The following is a 13994-nucleotide window of genomic DNA, read 5'->3' as shown; positions in this document are numbered from 1 at the left end:
CAGATGACCTCTCCCTCTAAAAGTCCTCATTATTCTAAGTGTCCATGGTTTTACATTAGGATTTTATATAAAATATACATGTGTACGTGTGTGTACATATATGTGTTTATGGCATATGCATGACAGACAAGAGGATGATTTTGGGAGTCTTCCTCTATTATCTACCACCTCATTTTTTTTTTTTTGAGGCAGGTTCTCTCACAGAACCAGAAGCTCGCCCTTTTAAGCTAGACCAACTGACCAGCAAGCTCCAGGGTTCCATGTGTCCAACCTCCAATAATGAGGTTACAGATGTGTTGTGCATCCCCATCTAGCCTTTCCTGTGTGACTCAGCTCTTCTTACTTTCACGCTCTCTCACCCCTTGAGCCAACTGTCCCCTTGGCATCATTTTGTTTGGTCCCTGGCAGAAAATATATGAGAGCTGGGTTTGAATTTGAGGGTTCCATCGATGATTAATAGATATCTATACCAACGGGGTGAGAGCAACGCCACGGTATGCTGTCCTCTGTCCGTCCACCCGCTGGTGCAACTGTCAGTGGTGGAGCTTTCGTCTGCCTCAGTCCTGTGGGAATCTCCCCTGCAGATGTGGTCCTGATCAGAGACAGAGAGAGCAGTGATGCTGAGCTGACTGTGGACTCAGATCGCCTGCCTCTTGTTTCTGCAGGCTTTGCCCAATTTAGACCTGAGCCCTTCTGTCCCAGGGATGCTGAGGCTCCCAGTGCTTTGCAATGTGTTCTTTCCCAGCCTCCTCTCACATCTCTGTGTGGGTGAGGAGAATGCACACTCATTTTTCCTCCAACAATTAAAGCTGAAGCTCAGAGTAGAGGAGTCTGCCATGACATCATACCCAGGGAAGGGCCTGAGTCAGAAAGGCCACCTTTTCTGATGTACAGTTCCATGGTCCTTCCGTTTGGCTGGACATCACCAACATATGGTGATGAGAGATGTTTTGATTAAATCCAAGTAGTTCCTGTTATACGATGTTAGCTAATTGCACGGCAGTCTTGTCCTCCAGATTGGAAGTCCTTAGTCAGAGATGGTATTCCTCAGGTCAAGACGTGATCTGATAGGGAACATGTTTTCACTGATGGATGGGACAGGATGGGATGGGTTGAACGGATGTATGTTTGCGTGCGTGTAGAGTCCAGAGGACAACATGTGTCCTCCGGTGTCACCCTCCAGGATGCCATCTTCCTCCTTGAGACAAGGTCTTTCACTGGCCTGGAATTCACCCATTAGGTTAGCCTAGCCTGCCATCTACCTTTAGGGATTTTCTTGCTTCTGCCTCTGCTGGGGGAAAATCAAAATCTGATCCTCATGCCGGTGAGACAAGGACTTTATTGGCTTGTCTCTATCCACTATCCTCCCCTCACCCGTCCCCTGAGCCACATTTATTTTGCTGAGGCTGGGGGAGGGGCCCTTGATGAGCAGCCTCAGAAGGAACTGGAAATTCTATTCAGTTGAACTCCTCCTTGCCTTATTTGACTAGCTGGCGGTCTTCCTGTGGACTGGAAACCTTTTCCAAGGGGCTTCCTGGGATAGCTTAGCACCCGCATTTTACAAGGTCCCGTACTCCCGAGCCTTGAAGATTCTGAAATGGTTTGGGTAGAGTTGTAATTAGATTTGACAGAGACTGCTAGAGCCAAGTTTAAAAAGTATTGTTAAGTCCCTACTCCTTGCCCAGTGTCTTGTTTGATGTGTGGATACAAAGAACCATGACCTAGTCCCTTGCCCAGTAGGCCCTGGGAGTAAATTGGTGTTACAATGTTAGAGGTGCTTAGAAAGTCCTTGCTTCCTGATGCTAACTAAGTGAAATTAGCTTTATTAAAAAAAAAAAATCAGAGGGGTGGAAAAGGGAGGGAGAGAAGGAAAGAGAGAGAGAAAGAAAAAAGATCATTGATATAACCCCTTTAAGAGACATCCTACCTGCCTGCGTGGGCCTATGAATACTCGGTTATTGAAACTCACAGCCTGAGGTCCCCAGCACCCTGAAGGCAGAGTTCCTGCACTGAATGGAAGTGTTACCAAGGCCCCTTCCAAACTAGGCTGTTAGAGACCATACAGCCAGCCCAGCAGCACCGTACCCCAGTCCTTCAGCACTTGCTCTTTTGAGAACGCTCTCAGGGGGTGAGGCTGTAACCCACCAGCACGTTCTGTCTGTGATTGCGATATCTTCTGCTTTGTTTTTAAGTCTCTGCTCTATGGAATTAGGGAGTTGTACAGTGACTATACTCTCTCTTGTACCTCTGCCACAAGGAGGGCGCAGGATTTAAGAACAAGATCCAGTTTCCTCACGGGGGATTTGCATTAAACTTTAAACCCCTTTTCGCTCCATGGGCAATTACAGGAACCCCTCTCCTTTTGGGATGCCCTGTCCAGGTTTATTCCTTTTAAGACTCCTTCAGGTAAGGCAGCTCATAACCTTTTAACAGCCAAGTAACACAGGTTCCCAGAAAGATTTCTCAGGGGCACCAAAGAGCTCAGAATTTTAAACCCAGATACTCTGATGTCTAGACAAAATGACAAGGCCAGCCAGGAGTTTGGAAGTGATGTCATATTTCAGTTTTTTATCGATTAAGAAGTCAGAATAAAGACTGAGCGCCGGAGTTATAAAGAAGGCAGACTTGGCCAGCTTCACAAAGGTATGTCGAAGATTGTGCTTGAATGGATAGCCCTGCTGTCATTTAGTGCATGCCTGTGATCCCAGCGTGTGGCACTTGTTCTCGTAGAGGCCTTGGGAACTTCTCTAGTGACAGGACCCCACCCCCAATGGTGTTCATTATGGTGCTAATCAGTGAAGGCACAGAAGCCTGACCAGGACACTGAAAGGAGCGACGGGGTGAGGATTCTGGGTGGACAGCAAGGCCACTTTGGATGTTCCAGAGAGGTAACACTTTAATTTTGATGCAGCGGTGGGAAAGGAGCCAATGCGTGAAACTTCAGAAGGACACAGAGGTCAAGTAGGGACCGCCAGGCAGAGGTGGACATGGGTTCTAGGAGAAGAATGACCCAGGAAGGCTGGAAAAACACAGGATAATTGATATAAGATGAAGTAGGGAAGCCATCTTGATGCTTCTGGGTAGTTGGTCATTAAGGACTTGCTGTAGAGACTCTGAGTCTTTCTCTGAAGAAAGTGGACAAGGAAGTGGTGTGGATTGGGTGTAGCCTGTGACTGTGTGTTCTGTGGCCTGGCCTCTGGCTGCTTCTGTAGCACGCTCAGTGGTACTCGTGGTGACCCTAATTTGTTTCTCTTTGAACTATCCACAAAGATATCAGCAGCCCTGGCTTCTCCTGTGCCCTGGAAGGACCCAAACAAACTTATTTTGTTTTTACAGAAGAGGGGGAAAGTGGGTCAGCCTGTTTTGGCATTTCAGGCATGGAGCCCTGGTTCCATTGCAGGCTCTGGTCTCCATGGAAATGAAAAATAGCGTTTGTCATGTCTGTTCCTGGTTTGAATTCCAAACTCTGGGCTCAACAGGCTGCAGGAAGGCCAGGCAGTAGGGAGTAGGATAGATGGAGCCTCCAACCATTGTAAAGAAGGGTCCTTCTCATTGGCTTGAGCACAAAAAGGCCTTGCCCTGACCAACCCTCTCTCTCTCTATCACTTCTCCGGACCATGAATGCCAGCGTCAGGGCAACTCAAGTTGTGCTTTTCTCTCTTTGGCCCAAGACTTTACATGCATGGACCATGCCCGTGTGACAATTGTTCATCAACAGCTAAAGTCATCGATCGCTAAGACTTGGCCAGCAAGTATGTACCTAGTAGGGTTAGGGCCAGATGATCTGATAGTCACCTGGCAGCAAGTGTTTAATGGCCTGTGATACTTTTTAATTACTTCATAGGATATTTTTTTTTTTTTGGAAAACAATTTTAAACTTCTTTGTCTTATTTTTTTTGGGGGGGGGGGTTCCGCATGTATCTGTTTGTGTGCACGGCTATACATATGGTGTCCAGAGGTCAACATCAGATGTTTCCCTTGATTTTTTTCATCTTTGAGATAAGGTCTCTTACGGAACCAGGAATGTCCTCATTTGACTGGACTGTTGGCCAGCCAGCCCAAGGGACCTTCTTTCTGCCTTCCCAGGGCTGGAGTTAAAGGAACACATTGCTGTATCCAGTTTGTGGGTTCTAGAGATGGAACCTAGGGTCCTTATGGCTGTGTGGTGAGCACTTTACCAATGGAATCATCTCCCCAGCCTTGGATTAGAATCGGCAAAGAGGAACCAGTAAGTGAAGCCTGTTGACCACTGGAAGAACCCTGAACTATTGACACCCAACCCACCGAGGTGTCATCAAGTCATTCTGAAAGGGTGGAGGGAGCAGTCTGTGTCTTTCAGTCCCTATCTCTTGAAGCGGTTAGAGAGACCCATTAGGTGTCAGGAGGAGTCAGCCTTTGTGTCCCAGGGGGAAAAGTGTACCTCCTGTAGGCTACCTGTCACCATCGCTCACCTACCCCAGGTGATCACAGCTGCCCCACCCGATAGAATCGGGCATTCCTCCCTGGAGGGAACTGGCTCCAGGGTGGAATCCTGCCAGGATGAGACTTCAGGTTATAGGTATATAAAAACCAGGTTCCCTGTGGCCACAGGGAGCTCTTTGCATGAAAGACAACAGTACATTCTCCATCCTTCCAGCTTCAACCCTATCTAGCGTCCTAAAAGTGTATGTTGGTGCTAAGTTCCTGAGATGTGTCTTCGTATTCATCAGCGAAGACTGATTTTTAAAAATAGTGATTGATTCCTCCTGAGGATGGGGATGTCAGGGGAACTAAAGACCCCACTGGGGTTTGTGATTTGTGACATTTGCTCCCATCCATGAAATCCTAGTGGTGGCTCTGCCCTTCCCACCTACTGTGCTGTGGTATTTGGTGGGTGCAGACATTAGATTCAGAAACTACTAATGGACAAGCAGGAACACAGGGAAGGGAAGACTGGCCATCCTCAGTAGTCCTCCCTAGACTCTGAATTTGGAACTGGTGTAGGCGGACAGGCTTCCTGATGGAGGCATTTGCAAGCAGCATGTAAATTCTCTGCAGAGTGTTACATACACACACCTGTGGCCTTCCTGTCTCAGACACATGACCTCAGGCTATGAGGGTGACTGATTCCCATGGATATTTGCAGTGCGGTTTTGGAGAACTGAGGAGGACTGTTGATGAGACTTCAGACTCAGCATTGAGATGCGTCATCTGTGGGTCAGTACGAGAAACAGCTTTTGCCTGATGCTGTAAGTGGCAGGGAAGCGTGAGGGGCGTGAGGGTGCTAGTGGTAATTATCAGGGGGACCAAAAGCTGCAGGGGGTGTCCTATCAGGTCCCATTGGGTCCCATTCTCCTCTACCACCTTCTCCTGCCTGTGTTCCGTCAGTTCTACTGCTGCTCTCAATGCTAGCAGGTCATACCATGAGTTCAAAGTGAGTCCACCTACCTGTGGCCTTAGAAAGAGGGCTCTGTGACCAAGGACACACAGGGTTATCAAGTATTTTCTCACTCCTTCAAAGTCATTCCTTGGGCCTAGTGATGCTACAGTTTCAGAATGGTACTTATCTTGGATGCGGATTCTGAAAACGATGCCCATAAAATCAGCGAGAGATGGCATGAGGACAAGACTAGGGTTCTGTGCTTTTCGGAATCACACTCTGTGTTGCTGACACCCTTCCCCTACCATACACACCTTACGAGTAGGAGTCCAGCAACATTCACGTCTTTTACACTTAACAGGCCCCGACAAGAGATTGAGGAAAGAGGCCAAGGGAGTTTAATACCCGTTTTGGTGGCTCAGCTGTTTCTAAGGTCTGGTTATGCATCAGGCACTGTGCAGAGTTGCTTCAAATGAGAAAAACGAGACTCAAGAACCAAGGTAACAGAGAAAGCAAAGGACTAAGGGGGCCTTCAAGCTGGACTTGCTCTCCTGGCACACTGGCAATTTTCCTTATCCTACTGCTTTGAGATACAATGCCCAGGTTTCAGACTTAGTGCTCTCCTGATGTCAGTGCCCTGGAATATATCACAGAGTCGTTCTTAAACGTTATCAGTGCTCCTTGGTGGTGAGAGGATTGTAGTCAGGCTCTCTGCCATTAAGGGGACCTTAGGGCTGGGTTTGGGAATCTGATCGAGAACAAGTTACGGCTGTGCTGCTGGTGGGACCACAGGATCACAAGGACAGAGACTGCAATCCAAACAGACGAAGGGACAGGGCGTCCAGAGTGGCAGGTATATATTTTGCAATATCTGGAGCAGAAACAATCTTTGCTAAAGACAAACACATAAACTTGAATAAAGAACACCAGCTGACCATTGTGCTGGGCTCGGAGTTCTGAAAAGATGCACGGGTGGCTGATCAGGGAGCTGGCGTGCTGACAAGGTCTGCCTGTGCCTGCAGGACCTCATTAGGAATAAGGATGGAGAGGGCGAGCCAGAAAAAGTGGTGCCGTTGCCAGGGTGTGTGAGGTGCAGGTGGGAGAACCTGTAAAGAAAGTCACATTGTAGAAAGAGAATCTTTGTTCTCCTCCCGTGTTTCCTGATTGCTCAAGGACAGCAGCCTCGGGAGTACAGGGAATAGGCCCTGATCACACATAGCATGAGACGCTGTGGTCAGGCTCGAGGACGTACTTTCTGTCACAAGGTAACCGGGACAGGGGTGAAATAGACTTCGTTGCCTGTCTTACACATAGGAGAGGTGGGGAATGAGTGAGCATCTTCCTGGGTTAGGGGCGGCCAGCAGGGTCTTAGTGGACCTGTTCTTCAGAGGACGTGATGATTACAGGACTCCCGTGAGTGTTAGTTCAAAACCGTTTCATGAGCGGCTTCTTGTCACCCTCCCGTGTTCCATGCTATTCAAGACTTTTATTCTCACTGTGCTGATTTCTGTTTCGTTCTTTCTGCTCTGCCTTGACTTCCATGGTTTTACCTGGATAACCCCAACACATTTTCTGAACCCGGTTCTTCAAGGAAAGCTTTTTTCTTTCCTTTTTTTCTTTCTTTTCCCTTCCTCCCTCCCCCCACTCTGCTTTCTTGGAGCCCAACACCTGTCGCCTGTATTCCACTGAGAAGAGGTCATCCCCAACTCCACCTCGCTATAAATGTCCTAAGCACAAAGAACTTTCCTTATTCACCTGTGTGAACGTGAATGTTTAACATTGTGTCTGGTGGCCAATAAAAATCTGTGCACTACAGTGCTACACACACAGTCACAACACAGTGGCCAGGCACTTATTCTGCTGTTTCTCAGGTTTCTTAAAGGCCAAAGGTTACAGGACTCTTCCTGAACTCGGGTCAGTGGTCCTGTCTTTTGACGCAATACTGGTCTTCCTCTGTACGGTAAGGTCCTTTTGAGCCCATCCCCAAGCATAATGTTTGTTCTATTACTACAGCTTGTAGAATCAGGTTAAGGGCATGGTAGACTGCTATACAAAATGCATAGGAATTAGTTTTATTTGCTTAGCAGCTTGTTCAAGACTACAGGACAATGGCTGATCTTTTCATAGGTTTTAGCAATGTAGCAATGACTCTGCTAAGGCACAGAACTATGGTTACAGGGTTTTCTTCTTGTATAGAGAAGGACTGGAGCAGAGGTCAAGCATGGAAGGGTCAACAACCTCTTATTATTCTCAGTGTTTTTCAGGAACCAGTCAAATCATAGCTAAAGCTATTGGACAAGTCAAGACAATGTTAAACATTCAAGTTCACAGTTACTCAGTTAAAAGCACTGAGAACCTGAGGTAGGACCCCAGGACAGGAAAGGAAGGATGGGATAATGAGCCTATGAAAACAGAATGAGTGGAACACAGTGGGGTGGGATGGGAGAGAGGATACTTCTGAGCAATGATGGTGTCTTTGGAGAAAGGCCGGGAATGGGCAGAGGTCTGGGACGACGGTGGCCAGATATTTGGGAGCTGAGGCATTCAGGAGACATCTGGAAGAAATATGCACTGGGCACAGTATTGTTGGGCCACATCAGCAAGTGTGTGTATGTCTGGTGGTGGTGGAGGAGACTCACCCAAGGACAGAGAGTAGTGGCCACAGAGGTGAAGAACACATTTGGAGAAGAACTAAATTCTAGTTTGGGAAACATGAGATGACGCAAGAGACCAGAGAAATGAGTCCATGGGTAAAGGTGCTTGCTGCCAAGCCTGACGACCTGAGTTTGATCCCTGGGACCCTCGAGGTGGAAGGAGAAATTTAACTCCCTAATCTCCACATGTGCGGTGTGGAGTGTGCACATACATGTAGTACAGCTCGTGTATAGAGGTCAGAGTACAACTTGCAGGGATTCCGTTCTCTCCTTCCACCCTGTGGGTCCTGGGGGTTATACTTGGATCAACAGCTTGGGAGCAAGAGCTGTGCCGTTTCACCTACTTCATTCGTGTTATTTATTGTGCACTGTATCTGGCATCCAGTTTTTTATACCTTTGACTTTGTTTTGCCCCCGGCAGCCACTGATGAGCATGGTCTAGAATCAGACTGTATGAAGTGGCCTTTATTTCAGGAAGATGGAAAGGTCTTTTGTGTTTGTGATAGACAGGTGTTCCTCCTCTCCCCCCCCCCTTTTTTTTGGTTGGGGTTGAGTAAGTAGGAAGATTTGCTCCTGAATACTTGGACATAGGCTGGAATTGTCCCAAGATAAAGGAGGTTTTCTTAGACGAGTGAGCACTTGGGTCTCCTTCCCTAAGCTCTCCCAGAGGACCGGGGTGTCTGCTTCCATCAGACACGTGGTTCAGCTTCTTGACATGAAGAAAAGGAAGCTAACGTCCTTCCCTAGGGCTCACGGTATCAAATGGTTTTAGAGAGTCAGAAGAAAAAGGATGGAGTTGCAAGGAGAGAGAAGTTGGACTGCCTCCTCCGAGAGGCATCTGGGGCCTCTTCAAGTCATTGGCAGACAAGATTTTAATTGAACTGTACGTGTTCAGATGAAGCAAAGCCGTGGGCCTTCTGGCTACATTTGTTTTTTCTCCTTTTCCCTGATCTTTCTCGGTTTTTCTAATAAGGTTCACAATGATCCTTCCCCCTACTTTCGCCCCTCCCCAGTGGTACTGCTTGGGCATATAGACTTTCTCTCCTATATTGAGTTTATCCAGGAGGCAGAGCCTGGTAATCATTGCAAATGTCTCCAGTGGGGCATCTGAGGTTACAGCCAGCTCTTCATGCAAATGTCACTGTCCGGCACCCTGCTCTCTCTTTCCTGAGGCAAGGCCAGAATGTGGTTTTCCTGAGATGGTTGCCTGGCTTATCCAGTCTGGCTACCGAGCAGGTGGACAGGATCCCGTCCCCTCCTTGCCACCTTGCAGTCTCACAGGCTGCAGTCCCATTCCTTCCTGTTCCCCTTCCCTTTTTGTCCATCTCTTCCGTTTCTCTCTCCTTTCAAAACAAAGCAAAATGAATTCAAGGTTTTCCTCTCCCTTTTCTTCCTTATCTCTTCCGCTCTCTTGAAAACACAAGCTAAGCTTCAATTCTTCTTGTATTAGCAGATGGTATGCTGAGGTGTGACTGGGTTTGGTGCCGTGGGAAGGTGCAAGAAGCTCTTTAGAGATGAATGTGGGGTGGGGGCTAGAGGATAAGACCTTGCCCCTCTGGGACAGCAGCATAAGTCGATCGAATACCAGATGCATGACTTCCATCTGAAGCAAATTCCGAGTCTCTGCTTTGATCACTTACTTCTGTCTGCCAGGCATTTCTCTTCATTTTTAAACTTAAGGGTAGTGGCACTTGCCATTATTAGCTTGCTTGAATGTCTTTAGACACATGGTATGTGGGCCGGTGAGTAGGCTCAGTAGATAAAAGTGCTCACTGCCAATCAAGTGGCCTGCGTTCATTGCCCAGGATCCACATTGTTGGGGGGGGGGCAGACTCCAGCAGGTTGCTTTCTGACCTCTGCAGGTGTGCTGTGGCATATCTCTGCGAGTGTGTGCGCGCACACGCAAAAGAAAATAACGTAATGGTTTTAAAAAGACATGTCTATGAAATATATGTGAATGCTTTGAAAAGTGAGATTATCATTATGAACAAAAGGGTTGACGCATAGTGTTTGTAAAATGAGCTGGTGATATTGAGTGAACGCCAACGATTCTTTGAGGGCTTAAATTATTTTTCCTAATAGCTTTCTGCCTATCATAAGTAGTAAAAGCTCAAACTGGATTGGATGGGGAGATTGCAGGATAAGTGGGTAAATACTTTAATGCCTACCTGCTGGTTTCTAGTCTTATTTTCCTTTTTACACTGGCATTACTGCCCCCTGCTGGCCAGTAGCAGCATTACAGTACAGCGAGCGCCTAGTTGGGTCCTCTGATTTTCTCAGCCTGTTGCCTGGGTCCTTTGCATGGGTCTCTGGCCTGCCATCACTGTCAGCTTTTCTTCCTTCCTCCACCCTCTCACCTCATTCCCTGTCTCTCTTTGCCCCCTACAGCACTGCCAGTAACTCCAACCGCAGCACGCCGGCCTGCTCCCCCATCCTCCGGAAGCGGTCCCGCTCGCCAACGCCACAGAACCAAGACGGAGACACCATGGTGGAAAAAGGCTCAGATCACTCCTCGGACAAATCCCCATCCACCCCGGAGCAGGGTGTGCAACGCAGTTGCTCTTCACAATCTGGTCGAAGTGGTGGCAAAAATTCCAAGGTGAGCAGACTACGCTGGAGCCTCAGTACCCCTCCTTAGCTAGCTGCAGGAAGAAGGTACTGACTGGGTACTCACGTGCTTGAACAGCCCCAGTGTCTATGCGCTCAGGTCAGGTCAGAGCCATCAGGGGGAGACCCTAATTGATTAGATTCCTGTCTAAGCACTCAGGGCGAGTCCTGAGCCACATGCCCCTCCTCTCCCCCACTTTCCATCTCTCTGTAGTATCTAAGAAACTTCATGACCCTTGAGATAAGGAGGGGGCTCTGGGGATCAGGAGAGGTCATCTGCTTAATCCTTTAAATTTGGTCCCTTGAACTGGTAAAGGGACACTATTTGGGACACCTGTATTGCCAGAAAGAAAGGCTTCAGGGAACCTTCCAGAGTGTTATTTTTAACCTCCTCCTTGGCTGTCACCCTGCCTTACCTACATGCCCACCTCCTCATCTTGCAGAAGGGACAGTCCCAGGGCCTTTCCTTCCTGTCCTTGTACACCCGTGCACCCAGGCTCCTGGTCCAAGGCTTAGCACAGAGACCTCACATGGTTGTGGTTCCCCAGCCTTCTCCTTCCACTCCCAGGCCTCTGGCAATCAAGAGGTACCTCTGCCCAGGGGCTCCTAAACCACCAGACTCGCAGGGCACGAGAAAGGGGACCCCTCCCCGGGAGGCTTGGGAGCTGGTTTCCCCACTTGAATTTGTCTTCTGATTTCTTGTTCTTCCTCTTCTCCCCACTGTTTCCCAAATACGTCCTCTGCATGCATGGTCTTTAGTCTCACAAGCGCCTCTCAAAAGTAAGCCATCTTTGTCTCCGTCTTTTCCTCTTCCCCTCTAGTATTGGATTGTCTGTAGTGCTCAGCTCAGCTCAGCCCCCCTCCCTCCACCCCTGCCAGTTCTGCCCATATGTCCTGCTTGGTCCCTTTCCCAGAAGGGCCGATCCCACTGTGCCCTGCCCCCATCCCTTGGCAGTCTGGCTTGGAAGTCACTGAGGGTCCACTCCCACCGCACCTAACGTCAGAGAACAGAGCCTGACGACCCCCCCTCCCCCACCAGCCCTCGTGTCTGCTTGCTTCTCAAACACCATCACTAGTGGGAATGTGTTTCCCTTCGAGCGTGGTGCTTCCTAAAAGCAGAGTCCTGCAGGGGGTAGGTAGTTCCTTTCCTGTGGGTATGGTGCCTCCGGTCAGTCATACCGTTGTTCTTTGTGGCCCCTTGATGAGTAAGTCTGGCTTCTGGCAGAAGTGACGAGAGACTGATGGGAGGGACCCGAGACAGAGGGTCAGTGATGGCACTACCGAGACCTCCCGGCATCTGCCCAGTTTGTCTTTCCCTCCACCCGTGAGAGCTGCTTGGCCAGGGCACCCCTCACTACTTCCTTGCTTGTACCACCCTGGAATTCATTCATGGTTTGCTTAGAGCCTTGGGTTTCGATCAAAGAGGGTGTAGTGCCAGCGTCTGGAGGTTGATGACTGTGCAGGACCCACCAGGCTCTGGATATATGATTGCAGGAGAGAGAGATGCCAGGCTCTGTCTACCCAGGGTCCAAGGAGTGAGTAAATGGTGAACAATTGGTACTAAGACAATAGTGCCCAGGAAATCAATTGTGGGGGAGCAGTGCAGTTGGAAGAAGCCGCGGGAAGACTTACAACAGTGTCTGCAGGCGTCTTCGGGGAGGAAGGCACATCACTGTTCGTTCCTGATGGAAGAACGCGAAGCCCCACACCCATGCCTGCCCATTGTGCCCTTCAGGCTCCAAGTGCTCTCAGGACTTGAAGTGGCTTTTGCCAGTGGAGGACAGCCTGGAGTGAGGAAGCCAGCAGGAGGCCTCTCGGTGTGTAGGAGGCTGGGCAGGTTCAGGCAGGCCCAGTATCTGGGGACAGGGCTTGTATAAGACTTTGGGTCACTGTGCCAGAGTGCTCGCCCCTCTGCCTTAGTTGAAATGTGTGCCAGAGGGCGTGAGGCTCATCCGGAAGAAGGAGGATCTGGCTGGATGTGGGCATCAGGTTATCCCTTCTCTCCATGTCTTCTCCGAGTCTTTAGTCTTTCCAGTCCTAAGCTGAAGTGTACAGCTCTTACTCATTCGGTGAGCAGCACAAAGCTTGCTGACCGCTGAGCTGGGGACTACCATGTCGTGCGAGTGCACAGGGCAGCAGCTATGCTCAACCCGGAATGTGCGTTTGCAAGACCCACTGGCTGCAGAGGGTTCAGTGCAGGTCCAGCTGTTGGGCTGCCAGGAAGTGCTGCTGGGGCAAGGCCAAAAGCCTTTAACACTGCTTCCCTGGGGAGCACCCTCTCAAGGTGGCCAGATATAGTCCTGCAGAGGTTCTGTGAGCTGGAGCTGTTTTTGCTACAGACATAGCTAGGTCTCCCGTGACCACCTCCTGCAAAGAGGCCACCCTGTGTGTTTTCAAGCAGGCTGCAAGGTGCCTCCTTCACACAGGGGTCAGGGGATCAGAGACAGGGAAATCATTAAGGCTTCACCTTCCCTATCATTGTCTCAGTGGTTGAGGCTGATTTCTTGCTTCTGCTCAGAACCCCCAGGGCTGACTTTCACTCCCAGAAACCCCTGTTTGGGCCACAATTGAGCTGCACTTGGTAGTGATTGCCTGTGGCCACCAGAGGGAGCCAGGGCATGCTTTCCTGCCCCTGCCAGCTCAAGAGCACGGCTCAGCCTTTGCAGGCCTGCCAAGCAGATAGGGCCACTCCATCCTCGGCTTCTGCCTTGCAGCTTAGCTCTCTGTTGATGTTTGGCAATGCCCGGTGCTGTGCCACTGGTGCCACTGTGACCTTTCACCTTTTTGTTTGTTTGTCTGTCTGAATTCTAATTTTTTATGGTTTTCTTTTCAGTATGACAAACTTAATCTGATCAAAGTAAGACGTTGTTTTTGTTTTGTTTTTTTGTTTTTTGCCCTTCTTCCCAACTTATGCTTAATGTAGAGCTCCTGGTCCCATTCTCCCCTTGCCCCCCTTCCAGACTTCTTTGAGCCTTTGCTGTGGGAGATAGATGCTTTTGGATGCAAGGGCAGGAAACTGTTGTAAGGTAGTTTGGGTATGTTTCCAGGAGCCTTGCATCCTATATAGTCCTTGCCTGTCTGGTTTCTTGTAGGAAAGTCCAAAGAAACACAGGACAGGTCCTCCAAGTCCTCCACATCCGGCTCTAACCCTGTCCCCAACAGCTGTCTTTGTGCTCTCACGTCCTTCCCCTTTGACCATCCGCTATAAACTCTCAGAGCCTGGCCTCCCGACTTCTGTGCCGCCTTGTGCCTACAATGGTAGGCAGTCTCTCTGTCCTGCCTGTTTGGGCCCCTGCCACCGTCCTGGGCCTTGTTAAGCCTCTCTGAGGTCTTCCCTTACAGGAGGTCCCTTCAGCACTCAGACCAGGAATGCT

General features: G+C 49.3%; 1 protein-coding gene across 12 annotated transcripts in view; it reads left to right on the top strand.

The window, feature by feature from the left end:
• Gramd1b (GRAM domain containing 1B) overlaps positions 1-13994 on the top strand; it is a 239499-nt gene that overhangs the window by 192635 nt on the left and 32870 nt on the right. For all 12 annotated transcript variants that reach the window (XR_005974729.1, XM_041656945.1, XM_041656944.1 and 9 more), the window contains one exon: positions 10402-10612. Coding sequence is in view for 11 of the 12 variants with exons in the window: in XM_041656945.1 (XP_041512879.1) it covers positions 10402-10612 (211 nt within the window). In the remaining variant the exon portion in view is untranslated. The remainder of the gene's footprint in view (positions 1-10401; positions 10613-13994) is intronic.

Source organism: Microtus oregoni, unplaced genomic scaffold (assembly GCF_018167655.1).
Source record: "Microtus oregoni isolate MIOR12 unplaced genomic scaffold, Mior012 000008F_ref0000371, whole genome shotgun sequence".
Taxonomy (NCBI): Eukaryota; Metazoa; Chordata; class Mammalia; order Rodentia; family Cricetidae; genus Microtus; species Microtus oregoni.
Note: the sequence above shows the minus strand (reverse complement) of the source record. Positions and strands in the feature narration are given on the sequence as shown.